We start from the raw sequence: 21860 nt of genomic DNA on the forward strand, positions 1-21860 counted from the left end.
CATGATCTCCGAGTGGAGTGTCCTTGATTTGGTTTTTTGCGTCCCTCAAATGCTCGTAAAACCGCTCCCGGATGCGTCTTTTAGTTTCTCCTATGTAAATACTAGTTTTGTCTTGGCACATGTTACACGCGATTTTGTACACAACGTTTTTGGTGTGGCAGCGACCAGGCAGCCCCGCCTCACAAGTATGACATTTCCTTGCACCTGCCGGGCAGGGAGGACTTTGCATGGCTGACCTGGTGAGGTGTTGCGCTAGTGTTTTTCCACTGGTCCAAGCGACCCGCGCATTCAAACCCGAGCCCCTCAAGACTCCATCCACCCGTCGTGCTAGGGTTTCGTCGATGTATGGGAGTGTGATATATGTAGGTTCGTTTTTTGTTCTGTTTTTTGCTCTGTTTCTGCCGTTTTGCTCACTACTAAATAGAACTCGATGCTTAGTTCTCTGGATGAGTTTGTTGGGGTACCCGTTATGACGGAACAGCATTTCGATCTTAGCCATACCCCGCTTTTGTGCCGCCTTGTCAGATCCCAGACGTTTAGCACGTAGAAGCTGTGAATACAGGACGGATCGCTTACACTGCATGGGATGAGCTGAGCTGAAGTGCACTATGATCGGTGCCGCCATCGGCTTGATATACAGCTCTGTGTTGTACGTGCCATCGTCACGCACACTTATGGTGGTGTCGAGAAAGGGTATATATCCACCAGCTGTTTTGTCAGTCCTCTCGATGGAGAATTTGAGCGCTGGGTGAAAGTCATTTAAGAAGCGGAAGTATTCATCGAGTTTGTCTGCACCGTGAGTCCATACTCCTAGCACGTCATCGATGTATCGCATGTATGCGACGGGCTGGTACTGAGAGTTGGGGGACGTTAAAAGCAGAGACTCTACGGCGTTCATGAATATGATTGCTAACGGAGGGGCAATTCTTGAACCCATGGCTACACCCATGGTCTGTTTGAAGTATTTATCACCAAACCTAACATAGTTGTTGTTTAGGCAGTGTCTCAAAAGTACTTCTATGTCCTGGCGGGTCAGACCGAATGTGTCCACGTCATCGTTATGTCTGTCGAAGAGCTTAAGCGTAGCTTCTATGGCCTCAGTGGTGGGGATGTTGCCGTACAAGTTCGCTACGTCTACAGAGAACACGATAGTGCCCTCTGGGAACTTACCATCAAATTGGGACTTAAGTCTCTGCAGATAGTCCTGAGTATTTTCTAAGTGTGCTGGCACAAACGCTAGCAATTGAGTGGTTATTCTCTCTAGTAGCCATGTGAGCTTATCCAGCGGATCACCGCAGGCAGATACGATGGGGCGTAAGGGAGCATCAGGTTTGTGTGTCTTCGGGAGCCCGTATAGTTCGGCGGTCCGAGACCCAGAAGGCAAAATGCTTTTAACTACCTTGTCGGGCACCTTACCTGTAAGTGTAGTTTTGATTAGCCTTTTTGTTGTCGCTTCGATCTTTGGGGTGGGATTTTTCTCAACAGCCTCGTACGTATCAGTGATCGTTTTAGCTTTTTGCACGTATTCAGCTTTTGACAGAACCACTAAGCCCTTGCATTTATCTGACCGTTTAATAACAATCTCGGGATCTTTGCCAAGTTCCTTTAGAAGACCCAAGTCACCAGACTGGTGATTAGGTTGTTCTACTGTCTTGTGGTTTTTAAAGAGTGTCATCACTTTTTGTTTTACAGTTTTGAGGGACTGCTCAGTGTGGACTCCTGCGGTAGGGGCAGCTTTGGAATCAGTGTCACTGAATCTAGGTATCAGTGTCACCTTGCGTTGGGCGATCGGCGCTTCATCCGGGCTGGGGCGGTCCGTGTGAAGGTTGTCACCAGCATTCGATGTGGCGTCAAGACAAGATGAAGGGCCTGCATGGTACGACTTAGCTTTCTCTATGGATTCCCTCCAGCGGAGAGCAAAGGCACCTCTCTCCAGACCTAACTCTACATCTTTAAGGGTATGACTATTCACGGATCGAGAGAGAGCGAAATTGGGGCCTTTGTTTAACAAGTTGACAAGCGGCTCTGGGAGAATTCTGTCAGTCAGATTCAAGAATCGCTCTCGATCAGCAAAAGGATCATCAGTGGTCTCGTCGCCTGACCGTGAAGGGCTGTCAGTAGCGCTGGCTCCAGGGCTCTCTGGTTGGTCTGCAGTCACCATGTTGTCAGCATCGCCGGCGTCCGTTGGAGTGTCTTGCAGGTGAGTTACTGCTACTCCGCGGATTTCGTCACTGTTGCGGTCCTGTAGTGTTGTAGATGCCACGCTGACATCAGCGGCAGCCTGGTCATGGCGTCCTTGAGGTTGTGAGGTCACATGCACGTTGACATCTCTATCTTCTCTCTGGTCCGGCTCTTCGTTAGGATCATCTGGAGCTGAGACGTCTCCAGGAGGCACAGTATTACCTCTTGAATTGGCTTCTGCTGACACATTCTTCTCACGATATAGGTACCTATACCTATATCGTGAGAAGAATGTGTCAGCAGAAGCCAATTCAAGAGGTAATACTGTGCCTCCTGGAGACGTCTCAGCTCCAGATGATCCTAACGAAGAGCCGGACCAGAGAGAAGATAGAGATGTCAACGTGCATGTGACCTCACAACCTCAAGGACGCCATGACCAGGCTGCCGCTGATGTCAGCGTGGCATCTACAACACTACAGGACCGCAACAGTGACGAAATCCGCGGAGTAGCAGTAACTCACCTGCAAGACACTCCAACGGACGCCGGCGATGCTGACAACATGGTGACTGCAGACCAACCAGAGAGCCCTGGAGCCAGCGCTACTGACAGCCCTTCACGGTCAGGCGACGAGACCAGTGATGATCCTTTTGCTGATCGAGAGCGATTCTTGAATCTGACTGACAGAATTCTCCCAGAGCCGCTTGTCAACTTGTTAAACAAAGGCCCCAATTTCGCTCTCTCTCTCGATCCGTGAATAGTCATACCCTTAAAGATGTAGAGTTAGGTCTGGAGAGAGGTGCCTTTGCTCTCCGCTGGAGGGAATCCATAGAGAAAGCTAAGTCGTACCATGCAGGCCCTTCATCTTGTCTTGACGCCACATCGAATGCTGGTGACAACCTTCACACGGACCGCCCCAGCCCGGATGAAGCGCCGATCGCCCAACGCAAGGTGACACTGATACCTAGATTCAGTGACACTGATTCCAAAGCTGCCCCTACCGCAGGAGTCCACACTGAGCAGTCCCTCAAAACTGTAAAACAAAAAGTGATGACACTCTTTAAAAACCACAAGACAGTAGAACAACCTAATCACCAGTCTGGTGACTTGGGTCTTCTAAAGGAACTTGGCAAAGATCCCGAGATTGTTATTAAACGGTCAGATAAATGCAAGGGCTTAGTGGTTCTGTCAAAAGCTGAATACGTGCAAAAAGCTAAAACGATCACTGATACGTACGAGGCTGTTGAGAAAAATCCCACCCCAAAGATCGAAGCGACAACAAAAAGGCTAATCAAAACTACACTTACAGGTAAGGTGCCCGACAAGGTAGTTAAAAGCATTTTGCCTTCTGGGTCTCGGACCGCCGAACTATACGGGCTCCCGAAGACACACAAACCTGATGCTCCCTTACGCCCCATCGTATCTGCCTGCGGTGATCCGCTGGATAAGCTCACATGGCTACTAGAGAGAATAACCACTCAATTGCTAGCGTTTGTGCCAGCACACTTAGAAAATACTCAGGACTATCTGCAGAGACTTAAGTCCCAATTTGATGGTAAGTTCCCAGAGGGCACTATCGTGTTCTCTGTAGACGTAGCGAACTTGTACGGCAACATCCCCACCACTGAGGCCATAGAAGCTACGCTTAAGCTCTTCGACAGACATAACGATGACGTGGACACATTCGGTCTGACCCGCCAGGACATAGAAGTACTTTTGAGACACTGTCTAAACAACAACTATGTTAGGTTTGGTGATAAATACTTCAAACAGACCATGGGTGTAGCCATGGGTTCAAGAATTGCCCCTCCGTTAGCAATCATATTCATGAACGCCGTAGAGTCTCTGCTTTTAACGTCCCCCAACTCTCAGTACCAGCCCGTCGCATACATGCGATACATCGATGACGTGCTAGGAGTATGGACTCACGGTGCAGACAAACTCGATGAATACTTCCGCTTCTTAAATGACTTTCACCCAGCGCTCAAATTCTCCATCGAGAGGACTGACAAAACAGCTGGTGGATATATACCCTTTCTCGACACCACCATAAGTGTGCGTGACGATGGCACGTACAACACAGAGCTGTATATCAAGCCGATGGCGGCACCGATCATAGTGCACTTCAGCTCAGCTCATCCCATGCAGTGTAAGCGATCCGTCCTGTATTCACAGCTTCTACGTGCTAAACGTCTGGGATCTGACAAGGCGGCACAAAAGCGGGGTATGGCTAAGATCGAAATGCTGTTCCGTCATAACGGGTACCCCAACAAACTCATCCAGAGAACTAAGCATCGAGTTCTATTTAGTAGTGAGCAAAACGGCAGAAACAGAGCAAAAAACAGAACAAAAAACGAACCTACATATATCACACTCCCATACATCGACGAAACCCTAGCACGACGGGTGGATGGAGTCTTGAGGGGCTCGGGTTTGAATGCGCGGGTCGCTTGGACCAGTGGAAAAACACTAGCGCAACACCTCACCAGGTCAGCCATGCAAAGTCCTCCCTGCCCGGCAGGTGCAAGGAAATGTCATACTTGTGAGGCGGGGCTGCCTGGTCGCTGCCACACCAAAAACGTTGTGTACAAAATCGCGTGTAACATGTGCCAAGACAAAACTAGTATTTACATAGGAGAAACTAAAAGACGCATCCGGGAGCGGTTTCACGAGCATTTGAGGGACGCAAAAAACCAAACCAAGGACACTCCACTCGGAGATCATGTAGCTAGGACACACCCAACCAGCATAGTAGGGCCCGAGTCGTTTAGCGTGTCGATCGAAAAAGTTTGCAAAGATGTACCAAACCTCAAAATAGCCGAGTCAATCGAAATCAGAAACCAGCGACCCCACCTCAACACACAAACCTCATCATGGCCTCTCCTCAATCCCCCGCCATACACACCCCCAGTGGCTCCGGTAGCCCCAGCGTAACATACAATATTGTAGAATACCTATTGTGTAACATTGCAATACGTCATGAGTATGTATGAGTAACAATAGACAACTATATATTATGTGTATTATCTGTATATTTCGGAAGCAGATTGTTTTTGATGCATTGATCATTGAATAAAACTGCGGCTTCAGCATTGATTATTTTCTTCGTTGTGCTCTCGATGTTACGTATCACTTTTTTGCCAGTGGCTGTGTGCTGAGCAAGCAAAGATCCTAAAGTCATGATGAAAAGTAAAATGAAGTAGCGCATGTTGATATATTGGGTAAACTCAACGTTTCATCTCTCATGAGACATTATCAAGAGTGAATATTCAATTTGTTAATGGTGGGAACATGGTGCTTTTAAGTTATCCCAGACATGTTTGCCCGTATCATATAATATATCGCAATATAATCTCACTTCGCTCGATGATCTACAGTCCAAAATATCCAAGATTGTCACAAATCTGTCACCTAAATATAGCAAAAAGTGCAATGGTTTTATACGCTCGTGAAGAGTGTGCAACAGAATCTACAGTTGGCCGATACGCATCCCGCAATGTAAACTACGAAGACACATCGTGCATAGGAATACCGGACATATTTACAATGCAACATTGTACCCGACACTTACAAATACACAACCACACACATACTCGCATATCTACATTCTTTCACAACGTCGCTGTCATCCTACGTTCACCGCGGTCCTATCGCTTGGCCTTCGTAAAGCGTGAGCGTTCCTCGTGCATTGACTTGACGATTTATGGTTGGATCGTGGTCTCTGATGTAAATAGATTCTAATACTTGTAGTTTTCTACGGTTTTGACATCTGTCTAATATGCTTATGTTGTCTACAACTTGTTTCCTAGTGAGTCGCTGGCCGTGAGAGGTTTCTGTGTGTGTTTTTATGCCACCGTTTTGTAAATGCATTGTGATCCTTCTGCTGAGCGAAGTGGTGGTGAGTCCGATGTATTTACAGTTAGAGCGGAGCGCACAGTCTCCGATAGGACACATATGTGTATTATGTATATTGTATATGCATATTATGTATGTATCTATGTATTATGTATATTGTATATTGTATGAGCATATGTATGTATCCATCTATTATGTAAAGTATGTATATTGTATGCACATATGTATGTATCCACCTATTATGTAAAGTATGTATATTGTATGCGTACATGTATTTTTGGCATGATGTGCATTATGTATATTTTAAAGCATTATCATGTATAATTTGCAAATGTTGACACGCACCTGGATGATTGTAGGGGAGAGTGGGGTGGGTTGTATCAGATTTTACTCCGAGACCCATAACCTCGTAACTATCTGTGATAAACTCATTATTTCCATACTATCTCCTTCCTTGATTCTTCTGCTTTTTTGTGCAAAGTAACTTTTCCGCTACCTCTACCAGTTTTTCTTCTACGGTCTGCCGAATAGAACAATGTTTTTGATACAACTTGCCCCATGGCTTGGGTGAGTTGTATCACATGGTGGGGTAATTTGTATCACTAGGTATTTCACGTTTCAGGGAGTGTGCTTGCTACTGGTTTTGAACATAACAGCAACATTAAATGGTGTTAATACAATGTATATGCTCAAAGGCTTCACTTTTATTAGACCAAGCTTAGGTCAATGCAATCCGAACGAAACATCGAAACGAACGAAACATCAACAGACTAGATGCAAAAGTGGCCCGTTAAGAGCAAAGAAGCCAACACATTGTGCCGAAATGGAACGAGCATTGACTAGCTACCTACAAACGCGAGACAGGGCTTAGCTTTCGCGATCAAAAGCAACATACCCATACTGACCCGGCTCTGATACAACATGTACCTCGCCGCCATCTTGGAAAAAAACATCCTCGTGCTCAAAAACAGCGGACAGCTGGAGAAATCCATTTTCACTCACGCAGCCTTAGAACCTACCCTCACCACCGCTACGGAGATCTTTCAAATTCGTGCACATCTAAATGCCCAAAACACACATTTTCTTGCAACTCATTTTTTTAGAATGACATTAAAAAAAACATAAAATCGGCTCTCAACTCGAGACGCGTCCACCCAGCCACACGACAGAACAGGGAAAGATGGCGCCCGGAAAACCTCGTCGGCTGGTCGTGTCACGAGCGCTATCTATTGGATAAGTTTGGCACAATTCGCCCTGATACAACTTGGACATGATACAACTCTCCCCGCTCTCCCCTATTTACGTACTGATCGACCTTATCGAACGAGAACCATACCAAAAGATGCACGTTTTGTATTCCGTTTGAATCAGCTCTGTTTCGCTGCTTAATTGCTATTCTTATTCTGATGACGGTGCAATATCGAAATATATCAATTTAGTTTTAATTATATCAATTTGCAACATATAACATGAGCATAAGGTTATTCACTCTATTTACTTCAGCGTCTGGCTAAGAATTTCTTGCCGAAAAAATGATCGATTTCAAATTGTGCTCGGTAAATACATGGAAATTATGACTTCAAATATGAGCATACTATGATGACGTCACTGGTGGCAGCTGGCACCCCATGTCCGTTCGAAAGCATTCATTGCCAACGAATTTTGGGAAAACTTCGTATTTTGCTCTTACCGATGCCCGAATCGAGTAAGCGATTCTTTCCATGATAGTTATGCATTGCATTGCAATGCAAGTTCCACAGCATGACGTCACCATTGTTCTCATGTCTAGTTCCAAAACGCAGGCATGAAATTTATCGGGAATAATTCACATGTTAAAATAAGGCGACGTTTGAGTTTCTCAGGTTCAGTTTTTGCCCGTTTTGCTCGCTTAAACACGTGCTTGTTCGAAAAACATACTTGGAGCCAGCGTCCTTTTGAAAAAAAACGAACTTATAGTTACATAGGCTGAATGGGCTGAATGGTTTGTGAGCCCTCCTCTGTCACCAGAACGCACATTTCCTTCTCTCCACGACATAACTCCTATCCCGGACTGGACGGTCACCATCATCCGACGGAGGATCCCCATCAGAGCTACTGAGCTAGTGCTTTCATTTGGTGGGGTGACTGTTTACCGATGATAAAGTCAATTTTGTTTCTTCTGTTAAGTCAACGGAATAAATAACAACTCGAATCGCTCTTACCCACGCATAAGGCGCTTTCAATAATTGCAAACATGCTACAGACATCAACATTATGCCGCATCAAACCAGAATGTTACGATGGTCTAAGTATGACTAACGAAGCCCAATAAAATTGACCGATCGTGGACCTGAGAGATTATTAATATCACATGTGCCGGCGCATGGACACACTTCTCGATGCATTGACAAGCACGCGCCGTATGTCAGTCAAATACATAGGCGGCGGAACGGGGAGGGCACCGGGGCACCGTGCCCCCCTTTGAATTTGACATTTTAACATTAGCCCCATGGGCGTTGTATGGAAAGAATGGAACCAAAAGTCGGCAGTGCCCCCCCCCCCCTAATTGAAGGTGTTCCGCCGCCACTGATCAAATATCCACGCATCATGCGTATTACATGCGCAGAGGCAATTGCAATGCACCTTGGTTGCCGCATCGCAATTAGCTCTGCTGAACTTTTAATATAACCAGAGACCAGAAGAGGTTTTAGACAGAGAGTACGCACAATCATTTTACACTTACATAGAATGACATAAACAAGACCTTTTAATTCAGCTGATTTGACGCATTAAGTCGGATATGACGTAACAAGCGACTACCGTAAGGTGGGGCTATTTGAGACAGTGGGGCTATTTGAGACAGTATTTAAAATTGCTATAACATAAAAACCACCTAAAATTTATGCTTAATTTTTGGCTCAGGCGATTAACTGCATGATTCCACACCTCGCTGAGCAAAAATATCACACAAAAATCCAACGATCTTCATTTTATAGCGATTTTAAATACTGTCTCAAATAGCCCCACTGTCTCAAATAGCCCCACTTTACGGTACTCAACTCTATCTTATCGAAACTGGACACGCCTGGCGTACTGGACATTGGAACTCAACTCAAGAGATAAACAATGGTCAAAGGCCATAGGTCATTGGGTATTCAATGTGAAGCACACGCCAGCGTGAGGTTTTGGCACGAAAAAAAATCATCCAGCATGTCATCTCAAATATCAGCATCTTGCTGTAGAGTTCAGACTGCGGACCCCGGTATAATTGATCGCCGGAGCCGTTCAATTTCGCCAAGACGCGGAGCTGCGGGGCGGCGTTCCGCGAGACGGTGTCCCGGTATCTGACCGCCGGTGACGTCTCTTCCCCTGGTAAGTACGCGCCGCGCAGCAGCCGAAAGTGGTTCCCCGGACCGAGTGGCCGTATGGAGAAACATTCCGGCGCGCAGACGGGGGGGGGGGGGCGTGGGTCACCGAGGGAGGTCGGTGCGCCAGGCCGCTGGAAATCCCAGCTCCTCCCCCACCCTCCGTCCCGCGCAGAGGCACGGGAGGGGCAGCGGCGGAGACCCACAGCCCGGCTCCAAACGCTCCAGTTGTGACGGTTCGAGCCACGGCGGTACACACTACACAACCCAGTAAATTCGGAACTGTTCCGTGACGCAGTACACGGCCAGGGTCGTAGATAAGGGCTTGGGCGTCTGCACGGAGTGTTACACTTACCGGCTACCAAACACAAACGAGCCGGCTGGGACGGCAGGACTCACCAACAATACGAATACAGCAGGCTGTGTATGCTATGAGATTATGTTGGTGGTACACAATTGACGGCAGAGATCTGCGCACTGCAAATTGGTGTGCAGCCGTGCAATGTTAACAAACGACCTTCTACACCTTTTGTCAGTTTATTTCGGTACGTACGCGTCCATTTTAAATCTAGCGGATTCTTTGTAGACATACCGCAAAGCTATGTATCAGTATAGCATTGCATGTCGGCAGCTTATAGCAGTAAACGGCATTCGAACATTTAATTTCGGCGCACCAGCAAAAGGCGCCCGGGTTCGGCGTGTTCGCATTTTATTTCGGCGATGCCGCATGAGATTGGAGACAGACGCACGATATTTAGAACAGCAGCAACCAAATTCGGCGATATTCGGCGGTTATTTGGAAGCAGGCAGAGACTTCTCGCTTACAACGTAAGCTTGTTGGAACGTTGTTCTTAAAGGGACTATCCCACCTTCTAAAATGTTGTTAAAATCAGTTAAATTGTGCCCGACTTAATAGATTGAATGACCAGGAACACGGTTCTGGCATTTATTTTTCATTAAACATCTTAGGCTTCCCATATTCCAAACACAAACTTTCAAATATGTGACGTCACAGCCCAAAATTACCTCCTTCCCCAGGCCACATTACTGTCATAAAGCTGATTCTTTTTACTATGTAGGCACCACAACAAAGTTCAGACCAAGTTTTAAGCGATTTTTCAACGAACAAACCCATTTAAATCAGAATGACTAAACGAGGTGACGTCACACTAACGGTCGCTCCATGTTGAAGATAGGGCCTTGTACAAGGCCCATTTTCAAATGAAGGGAACGAATTTCTTCAACACCAAGAGGCCGCGGGGGTTGCAACCTAGATAGATAGTGGTTTCTGAACCTCGCCGCAAACTTGGCTATCTCAACTCAAACCCCATGTTAAAGGTGGGATAGTCCCTTTAAGCCAAACGTTTTTCAAGGTGTTCACCATTGTCACTGTCTCAATGTCTGGACTTGTGCAATGTGCATGCCTCCGGCCCTCCACCCTCTTCTTTATGGCCGATTATTCCATTCGCATTCGCCAGCGATGATAATGATTTCATGTCCGTGCTTTCTGTGGGTTAAACAATACATTACAATGTATTAACTTTTACCAGTAAAACGCCTTTTGGGCGAAGAACGAGCGAGCGAGATAGTGAGCCCTGCACGTGCATAAGGGCGAGAAGGTACTTCCAACGGGCTTGTGCAAAGCACCCTTCTAACCGGTCGCTAGCGGTGTGCCAAATTTGAACGCAATCGGCCCAGCCGTTATTGAGATCTGGAAGCGGCATTCTGCACGTGCGCACGTGCAAACGGGGTCCAAAATGACTTTTGCACGGCACCCTACTAACCGGTCCCCAACCGTGTACCAAATTTGAGCGCAATCGGCCCAGCCGTTCTCGAGATCTGGAAACGCCCCCTGCACGTGCGCACGTGCAGTAGCACCCTAACCGCAACACATGGGAATGCATTGCCTGGTGGGTGCCTACCTGTATGCCAAGTTTCAGCGAAATCGCCCCAGTAATTACCGAGTTACTGAAATGGGAACAAATTTGGTACCTCTTATTGTTGTATTTTGCACGTGCAGTGGGGGTTGCTCACATAGATGAAGAGTATCCGACCTTTGGTAGAAGGGATGCAGCTACCCTATAAAAATGACCGCAAGACAATCGCTCAAGCCGCTGCTGAGATATGGGCCTCTCAAAATCATTACTTTTGCAAAACTGCTTGAACACCCTTGACTTTTCACGTGGCACGTGCCACGGCGGTCACTGAGATGTATCAAAAGTAGTCAATTACGGGGTAGAAGGGATGGGGCTACCCATCAAAAAAGACCGCAGGCCATTCGGTCCAGCGGTTGCTGAGATATAAGCCTCTCAAAAGCGTTACAGGCCGGGCCGGGCCGGGCCGGGCCGGGCCGCTCATACTGAGATTTTTCCGTTATATTGAAAAGACTTCGCTTCGCTCGCTGCGCTCGCTCGCTCGTAATAAAGTAAGTACTAACACCAGTAAAACGCCTTTTGGGCGAAGAACGAGCGAGCGAGATAGTGAGCCCCATGCACGTGCGGAAGGGCGAGAGGGTACTTCCAACGGGCTTGTGCAAAACTCCCTTCTAACCGGTCGCTAGCGGTGTGCCAAATTTGAACGCAATCGGCCCAGCCGTTATTGAGATCTGGAAGCGGCATTCTGCACGTGCGCACGTGCAAACGGGGTCCAAACTGACTTTTGCACGGCACCCTACTAACTGGTCCCCAACCGTGTACCAAATTTGAGCGCAATCGGCCCAGCCGTTCTCGAGATCTGGAAGCGCCCCCTGCACGTGCGCACGTGCAGTAGCACCTTAACCGCAACACATGGGAATGCATTGTCTGGTGGGTGCCTACCTGTATGCCAAGTTTCAGCGAAATCGCCCCAGTAATTACCGAGTTATCAAAATGGGAACAAATTTGACACCTCTTATTGTTGTATTTTGCACGTGCACTGGGGGTGACCCACATGCATCGAGAGTATCCTATTTTTGGTAGAAGGGATGCTGCTACCCTACAAAAATTACCGCAAGCCAATCGCCCAAGCGGCTGCTGAGATATGAGCCTCTCAAAATCACTACTTTTGCAAAACAGCTTGAACACCCTTGACTTTTCACGTGGCACGTGCCACGACGGTCACTGAGATGTATCAAAAGTAGTCAATTACGGGGTAGAAGGGATGGGGGCTACCCAACAAAAAAGACCGCAGGCCAATCGGTCCAGCGGTTGCTGAGATATAAGCCTCTCAAAAGCGTTACAGGCCGGGCCGGGCCGCTCATATTGAGATTTTTCCGTTATATTGAAAAGACTCACTTCGCTCGCTGCGCTCGCTCGCTCGTAATCACTGCAGAGGTACCTCGCCCGTATTGGTGTTTTTCCAGCCGCGAACATATAAGGGGGGGGGGGGTCCGTTGGACCCCCCACCCCCCTTGCCGTTTCGCCCCTGATCGAGCTAGAGCTTCGCGGAAAAAACGAGCGTGTTGCTCGTGACGAGAGGAAGCCGATGATACCTAATTTTAAGGTCCTAGGTCATTGGTTGACCTTGCAGGTCAGGTCAATGACCCAAAAGTCGGAAAATCGGGACCAGTTAGAACGTCGTAAAGTGTGGCTGCTATGGGGTTTTTCGGGGCGCTGATCACGAATATCATGTTAGTTTTGATCACAGATGATGTCTTCATGCATTTAGTCCAGGTCGGGTCAGGTCAGGTCAGGTCAACCAGTAGGGGTCCTGCCGGGTACCTATTCCTAGTAGGTGTCAACCGCCTCTGACAGCTTCGTAACATGTTACGAAGGCCCCAAAACTCACCTTTTTAGGCGCAATTTCAAAAATTTAAAGACCACATTCAAAAAGTTTACATTCAAAATGCACGTGAACGTTTTGAATTTGGTCTTTAACTTTTTGAAATTGCGCCTAAAATGCTGTAGTTCGTAAATGTTCATATGGTTGCTAAATTCGAATTCAGCTCAAAAAACTGGCCTAGAAACATGTAAAACTCGAAAAAGTGAACCGAGGTCACCAAAGGTCAATGACCTGACCTGACCTTTAGGTGACCTTGACATCCACCCTAATGCATGGGGGCAACATGATATCACATGTTTGAAGATTGTTGGCCAGAGGCCAACAATCTGAATGCATTTCCCCAGTCCGGTTTAACCCTCGCCCGTATTTGTGTTTTTCCAGCCGCGAACGTATCAGGGGGGGGGGGTCCGTTGGACCCCCCCTTGCCGTTTCGCCCCTGATCAAGCTAGAGCTTCGCGGAAAAAACGAGCGTGTTGCCCGTGACGAGAGGAGGCCGATGATATCTAATTTTAAGGTCCCAGGTCATCGGTTGACCTTGCAGGTCAGGTCAATGACCCAAAAGTCGGGAAAATCGGGACCTGTTAGAACGTCGTAAAGTGCGGCTGCTGTGGGGTATTTCGGGGTGCTGATCACGAATATCATGTTAGTTTTGATCACAGATGATGTCCTTCGTGCATTTAGTCCAGGTCGGGTCAGGTCAGGTCAGGTCAATCAGAAGGGGTCCTGCCGGGTATTCCTAGTAGGTGCCAACCGCCTCCGACAGCTTCGTAACATAACACGAAGGCATCAAAATTACTTCGTAAATGTTCATATGGTTGCTAAATTCGAATTCAGCTCCAAAAACTGGCCTAGAAACATGTAAAACTCGAAAAAGTGAACCGAGGTCATCAAAGGTCAATGACCTGACATGACCTTCAGGTGACCTTGACACTCACCCTAATGCATGGGGGCAACATCATATCACATGTTTGAACGCTTGAAACCACGAAAAGACTGCAAACGCGCGGCTAATGCGAACCGACATACGCCGAATCGCGATTCCGGCCAAACATGGTCTCGAAAAGTAGGTCACAGGTCAAAGGTCATTGGGGTCAGGGTCATGAAATTTTCAGGGTACGTGTAAAATTGATTAACGCGAGGGTACTGAAAGTTTCGTCGCGATCGGCCGCTTTTAACGCGAGTTATTCGCGAAAAACCATGGGGGGGGGGTCCGTTCGACCCCCCCCCCCCCCTATACGGGCGAGGGTTAAAACGAAGACGGCGGAGAACAAAGCCAGACCGACAGGGTACGCGACTACTGAACTTTGACCCCGCCCGTGCGCCGGAGACGCCCGGTGTCGTCGCGCGGTTGTTCAAAGGATGCGCCGAGCACCAGATGGACAGTCAGATGCTGTTTGATATGTGTGGGGGGGGAGGGGTGGGGGGCGAAGAAAGATATATGTACCTGCCGCAGCTGCGAGTCTTTTCCATGAGCCGGGTCAGACTGTCGGCGCTAAGCCTTTGGTGGTGTTCATGGGGGACGGTGGAGCGGGGTGAGGAGAGGCGTGGTGATACGATACGGAATGCTGAATTTATTTTCTTGTCCCTTTGCACACAGTAGGCGAGGGATGTTTGATGTTTCACGCAGGCATGGTTGGTCAATAGATCATAACAGGAAGTGCAACGATAACCGGTTGGTAGGACTCATTCTGGTATGGTTGAGATAATTGTGTTATGTGTGATTGACGAGGTGATTGGTTGTTTCCAAGGTGAAGTAAAATAACACCTTCTGAATTCTGATGAAATGGGTTCATGTTTTGGGCAAAGTTTTGGCACACAGTGACAACAGCACAGACGTGCTTCATTGAAAGAGAATCGGGGTTTGCCTGGAGTCCAACAACAATTGGCGTTTGCTTGGTCGATTGTCGTCCACCATGTGCGGACAGGAGCGGCCCGTGTACTGTAATAAAAAAACGAAACCAGCCCACTGATGTTATCTTTTAGAACAAGTAGTACTTACTCAATAAAGCTTATCAATTTTTCACATCAGAATTCAAAACGAGAAACAGCGAGACGGCCTTAGGTACGTACTGTGACGCTAAACAAACAATGGCCTGCTTTTCTCCCCCTGAGAATGTCCCAAAGCCACAAAGCTGTATGACGATTCATTTGATGCTCAAGAAGCGTTCCTGAAAAAAATGAATCATCTGAGTGCCTCCGGTTACCCGCCGAAATTGAATGAACAGTGCCGAATTTGGTTGTTACTGTTGCTAAATCGTGTGCGTTACCTCTAAACCTGTGCTGGCGCCGCCAATTCTACTTGCGCATCACCGAAAATGGAGCATATTGCCGCTGTGCCGAAATTGAATGCTTTACCGCCGACTGCCTAACCTGCGCCGAGATATTATGCGATTCGTGCACATAATATTGCGGTATGTCTACACACATTTCTTAGTTCTAAAATGGACGATTTCACACCGAATTTAACTGACAAAAGGTGTAGATGCTCCACTCGACAGTCTCTCAAGAATACATCTCACTAGCTATTCCAACCTTTGCGCCCGTGATGACTCGTCCGTGAGCTAATACAGAAGTACGTACGTACTAAGAAACTACATATGCATCAGAGACGGATCATGGTGCTTTCCACATAGAAACAAAAACCATCCCAACCAAGTCCCGAGCCTCGCAAACTTCGCAAACCACATCCGTTCCTATATTTAGCAGTGACCTAGCTGGGCGGTATATATCGCTCCAGAAACATCACAGTCAACAGACAAGCGACCATTCTTGGCTGGCCACTGACGACTGCTGTGGATGGTCTTGTCAGCTCACTAAAGACGTCAGACCGACGCCGGCCTGGTCGGGGTGCAGCAGAGAGGGAGTTGAGCGGGACGAGATATAAACAGGTGGGGAACTGACAGCGGGGCTGGGTACAGCGTGACTGAACTGAGCAGGGCGGGATACAGCCAGGACTGACCTAAGCGCGGGGCGGGGTGCATACAGCGTGGCTGACCCTTGAGTAGTGAGGAGACCGTGGTGTCCTATGGGGTGCAGCCGAGACGGGATTCAGCACTCTTCTCACTGCGTGATAGGTATTCTTTTTTGACAAAACATAGAATAACTCGAAGGCTTTGTTATCACTCCAAAGAACAGAGAAGCGCCATGGCCCACTCGGGTCTATCGTTATCTAAATTATACGTCAAGTGTCCCAACAAATGAGATAAGTTTGTTTTACGCCAAATATACACCTTTGTATTATATTGCAGCCAGACTGGGTGGAAAATGTTAACACGATAACACGCCCAACTAAGGTGCAGAGCCTCGTCCATCTTGGTGTTATGCTGTCCGAGTGAGCAATAACATAGTCTTCGAGTTATTAACAGTTTTGTCGGGGAAAAAACGAATACCTACCGGCTACCTCGCAGGTTGATGACGGCTATACACTTTAATGTATATTGTGTAATGTATAACTGGGACTAGCCTGAGCGGGCCGGGGTACAGCTGGGACTGACCTGAGCAGGGCGGGATCGAGCACCACCGATGCGGGCAGGTCGCGGGGATGCGCCAGCTCCTGGAGGCGCACTGTCTCCAGCACGGGTCCCCAGTGGCGCACCGTCTCTCGCTCGAGCTCCTCCAGGGAGGGCGTGGGTCCGCAGAGGACGCACACCTCGGAGACCTCGGAGAGCCGGCAGACGAGGAGCCGGAACGGGACCTGGACGGCAGGGGAGGTGTCCACGTCACGGTCGGATCACACACGGACACGGGTGCTGACATCGACACTGATGTGGACACGAACACTGATATTACGAGCACGGACACTTATACTGACGACACAGATACGGTACGGATACGAATACGGACTATACGGACACGGGCGCAAACACGGATACAGACACTTGGACACTACAACAGACACATTCATGGACGCACGTCGTTGACATTATGATTGACACGAGACAGGGTCTGGCCACGGAGGCATCGGGCATGCAGTCAACAAGGGTTTGGGCTTGGGGGTTTGATAGTTCAGCACTCAGCATGAAATAAAATGGAACACAACCTGACAGTTGGTTTAGCCTAAGTTTGTAGCACTCAGCGCATAAGCGAAACAATCAGAATAGCTGATATTTGACAGTGCATCTTGCTTTGTGGTACAGCTTGCATATAAATATTACATGGAATACCGTGACATATTGTTTCTGCCAATGAGCAAACATCATGTGCCTTTGTAATGCGTTTTAACGCCTGCTTCTAGAACTAAATGACCGCTAGCATTCTGTGCACGTTTATTTGACGCAACACTTGCAATAGGTGAGCATATTATGCCTGTGCGGCTTCCCGGTGGGCGGTTTTCCCAGCGATGCAATGACGTGCCGCAGAGACGTGATCAAATAAACAGTAAAGAACAGGTTACGGGAAAGGTAGGAACCACACAGAAGAGGAGCAGATGCCACACCAGATCACGGTAAAAAAAAATAGCGGCACAAACAGGGATAATCCTTCCCCATAAGGAACTATGAAGGACAAACATTATACGGGAAAGTCATCAGAGCATCCACACTCCACAGCGAAGAAAAAAAGCAATAATTTCACAGCTAAGACAATGGCAAATCCAGATCAAAGGGCAAAAGAACTATCCAGGCTTAAACGCAATACAAGAGCGAGAAAATATGTAAAGTTAAGCAGATATTTACATGCGACAGCTCGAAAAGTGCCTTTTGTCATATTTGAATTTCTTAGCGCGAGGTCATCGCCAAGATAATAAAACCACCATGTTGAGCCAATATTGTTAAATTTAGCCCAGGAACGTCAGAAACAGAGTATCCCTTGGTGGGAGGGCCCTAAAAGCGTCTACTGTCCGTTTTGCCGCCGTTACCTTACCAGCTGCAAAAACAGCGGGGTGTAGAGATATTGAGTGGTACGATCGAATGCACTACAGCGCCACCTCGCCCCGGTGAAGTGTATATCTCTTTTCCCATCCGCTCCCACCCGGTGCTCACGTGCGGGCTCTTGACGGGCAGAAAGACGGAGACGTCCCGGGCGGCGGCCGAGCCGCGCGCCGCGCGCACATACATAGCCAGCAGGCAGAGGTCGCGCGCGGCCAGCTGGTGCCAGTTGCGCGTGGCCGCCGCCAGCCGGCCGTGCACCAGAAGACAGCCGTACGTCGAGTCGGCCGACTCGGTCACCAGCTCCAGCGCCATCTGTGCAGCGGGGGAGGACACTCAGTCAGCAGCTCCAGCGCCATCTGGGCGACGAGAGGGCGGCAATCAGGGCGGTGTTTCACAACCACGCTGCCAGCCACTGCCAGCGCATTTCGCGAGCTGACGTCATACTTGTGGTAGTGTTGGAGCTATGAGCTTGTTGATGTTTCCATGGAAACCCGAATTGCCACGAGTGCTGGCAGCGCCGGTGAAATACTGCCCAGTCATCAGCTACAGCGGCATCTGAACGGCGCGGCAAGGCACTCAGTCACTAGCCGTCTGACAGTGAGGGACGACACTCAGCCATCAGCTCCAGGGCCATCTGAGCGGCACAGCAAGACACGATAACAGTCCGGACGGCGGCGCAGGACACGATTACAGTTCAGAGGACACGATTCGAGCGCAGACGGCGAGGGACAACGCTCTCACACAGAGATCCGACGGCACGCAAGACGCAGGACACGATTAAAATAATAGGGCCACTGACAATGCAGCACAGCTGTACAATCATCTCGGACGAAACATATCAACGACGGGCGATACCAGGTAAAGGAAAAATGAGGGACGTGCATCTCTATGTTTATGTGAACAATGAACATGCATACACGGATAACGACGTAAAACAGTTCAGGTAAATGCTAAATTTTTCCTCCAGGCCATACGTTTCTGTGAGCCATAAAGTATAATTTCTGGCACTAATTATGCAGAAACAGACAATATCACTCTAGCACACCCAACCCGACCTTCCTCCACCAACTCTACAAATGATGACAAGTCTACCGGCGTGGTCACCGACCTGCAGTTTGGTGGACGGCGGCAGTAGCATGACGTCCGGCAGGCCGGTGAGGTCGCAGAAGGTGTCGTGTCCCTCCTCCAGGCCGTCCAGCAGTCGGTCCACCAGTCGGTAGCAGCCCTGAGAGACGTAACACAGCGTCACACATCAAGGGTGGAACTCCGTCACAGTAACGCATCATATCACCGAATCGGGTGATGTACCGTTTTGTTCGCACAACGACTTAACGTTCGCACAACGCACAACGACTTATGAACGTCGGAAAGCTCAAAATACTTATGCAAACAGTGTACCAAATGGCAGTCAACTGTAAGCAACAACGGGGAGGGCACCGGGGCACCATGCCCCCTTTGATTTTGGCATTTTTACGTTAGCCCTATGTGCATTGAATGCAGGGCATATTTTAAGGATTTTTCACTGCGTCCCAAAGGTGGCATAGGGCACACGCTTTGATCGGAAAGGGCACATTGCAAGCGAAATAGTATATAATGCAAGTGAGATAATCTACAGATACATTGTGTACTGTGCTGGTGGAGGGACACTGCAAGCGGGATATTGGGAGCAGGCTGTGATTGCTTTTGGCCAGTCTCGAAATTCGCCCAGTCGTAGTGCGTTCTTTATTCGCATTCAAAGGGCGGACCGGCGATTTAATGACATTTACATTATTGTTAGTCACTCGTTTTCCTGAACGGCGTTGGGCGTGTTTGACCTCCCTTGACGCACCAAATTGTACCTATGCTTAGAGAATAAAAATGAATATGCACATGATTAAAATGTGATACATACGTCTCTTCATGCGTTTTTCACCCTTATCAATCGATTCAAAATAGAGGTTGACTTGCCAATTTGCATTGAAGATACTATGTGTTTGAAATAATTAGATGACGTAAGGTCAAACAGTACCCACCTAAGTTGTGACAAGAAATCATCGGATTTTAAAGCTACATAAAAAATCCATCATAGATTAATGCTTTGGATGAACGGATGCCTTGGATGCTTCGGATTTCGCTTCCTTACTGCCTATCATGTAATATAACCCAAACTTTTCCCAATGGAAGTTCCTTTGTTTAATCATTATGCCCAGAAATGTGTCGATTTTGTGCCATTTCCGGGCGCTTTGGGGGGGGGAGCATGGCCCCGTGGCCCCCTCTGGCCCTCTATATCCTCCTATGGCCAGACGGCCATGACGGCCCTGATCTGACCGTATGCCATCAAACGTCAAACTTCGCAATGATGCGATATTTTTTCGGAAAACGTGCCGGTATCTCAAAAACTATTATAGCTATGAGGGCGCAATCGATAGGAGAAAAGCAATCGATATATCTTGAACAGCTCTTTCGTCAATATTTCGTCAGAATTGAGTTGAGATCAACGGTTAAGGCTCCATAGCCAAAAACGGGTAAAATTACAATTTTTGTCAATATAGGTTTCATGAAAAGCTTTTGAACTAAAAAAGATAGAGAATTTTCGTTTGCACGATCGTTCTTCTCTCATTTTTACCTCGGAATGTCAAGGTCAGAACTTGACCTCACATTAAGGTCATTTCGTGACCAAGATAGATCATGTCGCATATCAGTCGATGCGTTTCGATGAGGTACCTCAAAACAATGATACAATCCACTGTGCATGCAAAAGCCCTGTAGGGCCGGATTTTGGGCCAGGCTCTGGGCCTGCGGGCTCCAACTTGACATCTCTAAACAGGACTTTAGGGAAGGGCAGGACACAGAGTCTGAGCCCTAAGGACAGGGCAGGCACAGGCCATGAAGCTAAGATAAGACGGATACTTGAGGGCTGGGTAGGATGCAGGGTCCGAGGGCAAGGCAAGGCGCGGGTCTGAGGCTATCATTACACAAGGCGGGAGAGTAGTGCAAGACACAGGACCTTAGAACACCTGATGATCAACACACCTGATGGCAGGGCAACACGCAGGATCTTAGAGGTGTGGATGCTTGGATTATTTGCTTGGATTATTTTGCATCGTATACCCAGTCCAAGTCTCAAATGTAACAATTTGCGTGCAAAATTTAGCAAGCACATGTAGGATTATGTATTGGGCTATTGCAAACAAATTTACCACCCTTAGATTAGTTTATTCTGAAACCGGTTTTTCGATGTTACCTAGCTAGGTAGTTTGGTGCAAGAGGCCAGTACCTAGAAATAGCAAGAAATAGTACCTAAAGGTAGAGCAAGACATAAGACACAGGTATGGCACAAGGCCCGAAACACCGCCCACGTCTTGTCATACCTTCGGGCCCTGAAGGTATGACAAGACGTGGGCGGTGTTTCACGGACGCTGCTATTAAATTCCGCGAGCTGACGTCATACTTGTGGTAGTGTTTGAGCAATGGGCCTGTTGATGTCTCCATGGAAACCCAATTTGACACGTGTAATAGCAGCGTGCTGCTAGTGCTATCACCGGTGAAACAGGGCCAGGGTATGGGGCCTGTGGGCAGGGCAAGGCTCAGGGCATGAAGGCAGAACAAAGCACGGGTTCTGAGGACAGGTAAGGGCACGGGGCATGAGGACGGGAAACGGCACGGGACCTGAGGGCGGGAGACACCACAGGGCCTGATGACAGGGCAGGGCACAGCGCCTGAGAGCGGGCATGGGACACGAGATCTTAGGGCAATGCAGAATACAGGGCTTGAGGGCAGAGTAGGACACAGGGTCTGATGGCATGGGACGGCACAAGGCCTGACGACAGGGCAGAGCACAGCAACTTAGGGCGAGGCAGGGCACGGGCCTGAGGG

The 21860-nt window shown here is 48.3% G+C and overlaps 1 protein-coding gene across 2 annotated transcripts in view; it reads right to left on the minus strand.

The window, feature by feature from the left end:
* The window catches only part of LOC122390839 (protein fuzzy homolog), a 39008-nt gene that overhangs the window by 14349 nt on the left and 2799 nt on the right, over positions 1 to 21860 (minus strand). For both annotated transcript variants that reach the window (XM_043384169.1, XM_043384170.1), the window contains exons 4-6: positions 19114 to 19230; positions 18117 to 18317; positions 16632 to 16831 (exon numbers count right to left, since the gene is read on the minus strand). In XM_043384169.1, coding sequence (XP_043240104.1) covers positions 16632 to 16831; positions 18117 to 18317; positions 19114 to 19230 — 518 coding nt within the window. The remainder of the gene's footprint in view (positions 1 to 16631; positions 16832 to 18116; positions 18318 to 19113; positions 19231 to 21860) is intronic.

Source organism: Amphibalanus amphitrite, unplaced genomic scaffold, assembly GCF_019059575.1.
Source record: "Amphibalanus amphitrite isolate SeventyFive unplaced genomic scaffold, NRLGWU_Aamphi_draft 000412F_arrow, whole genome shotgun sequence".
NCBI lineage: Eukaryota > Metazoa > Arthropoda > Thecostraca > Balanomorpha > Balanidae > Amphibalanus > Amphibalanus amphitrite.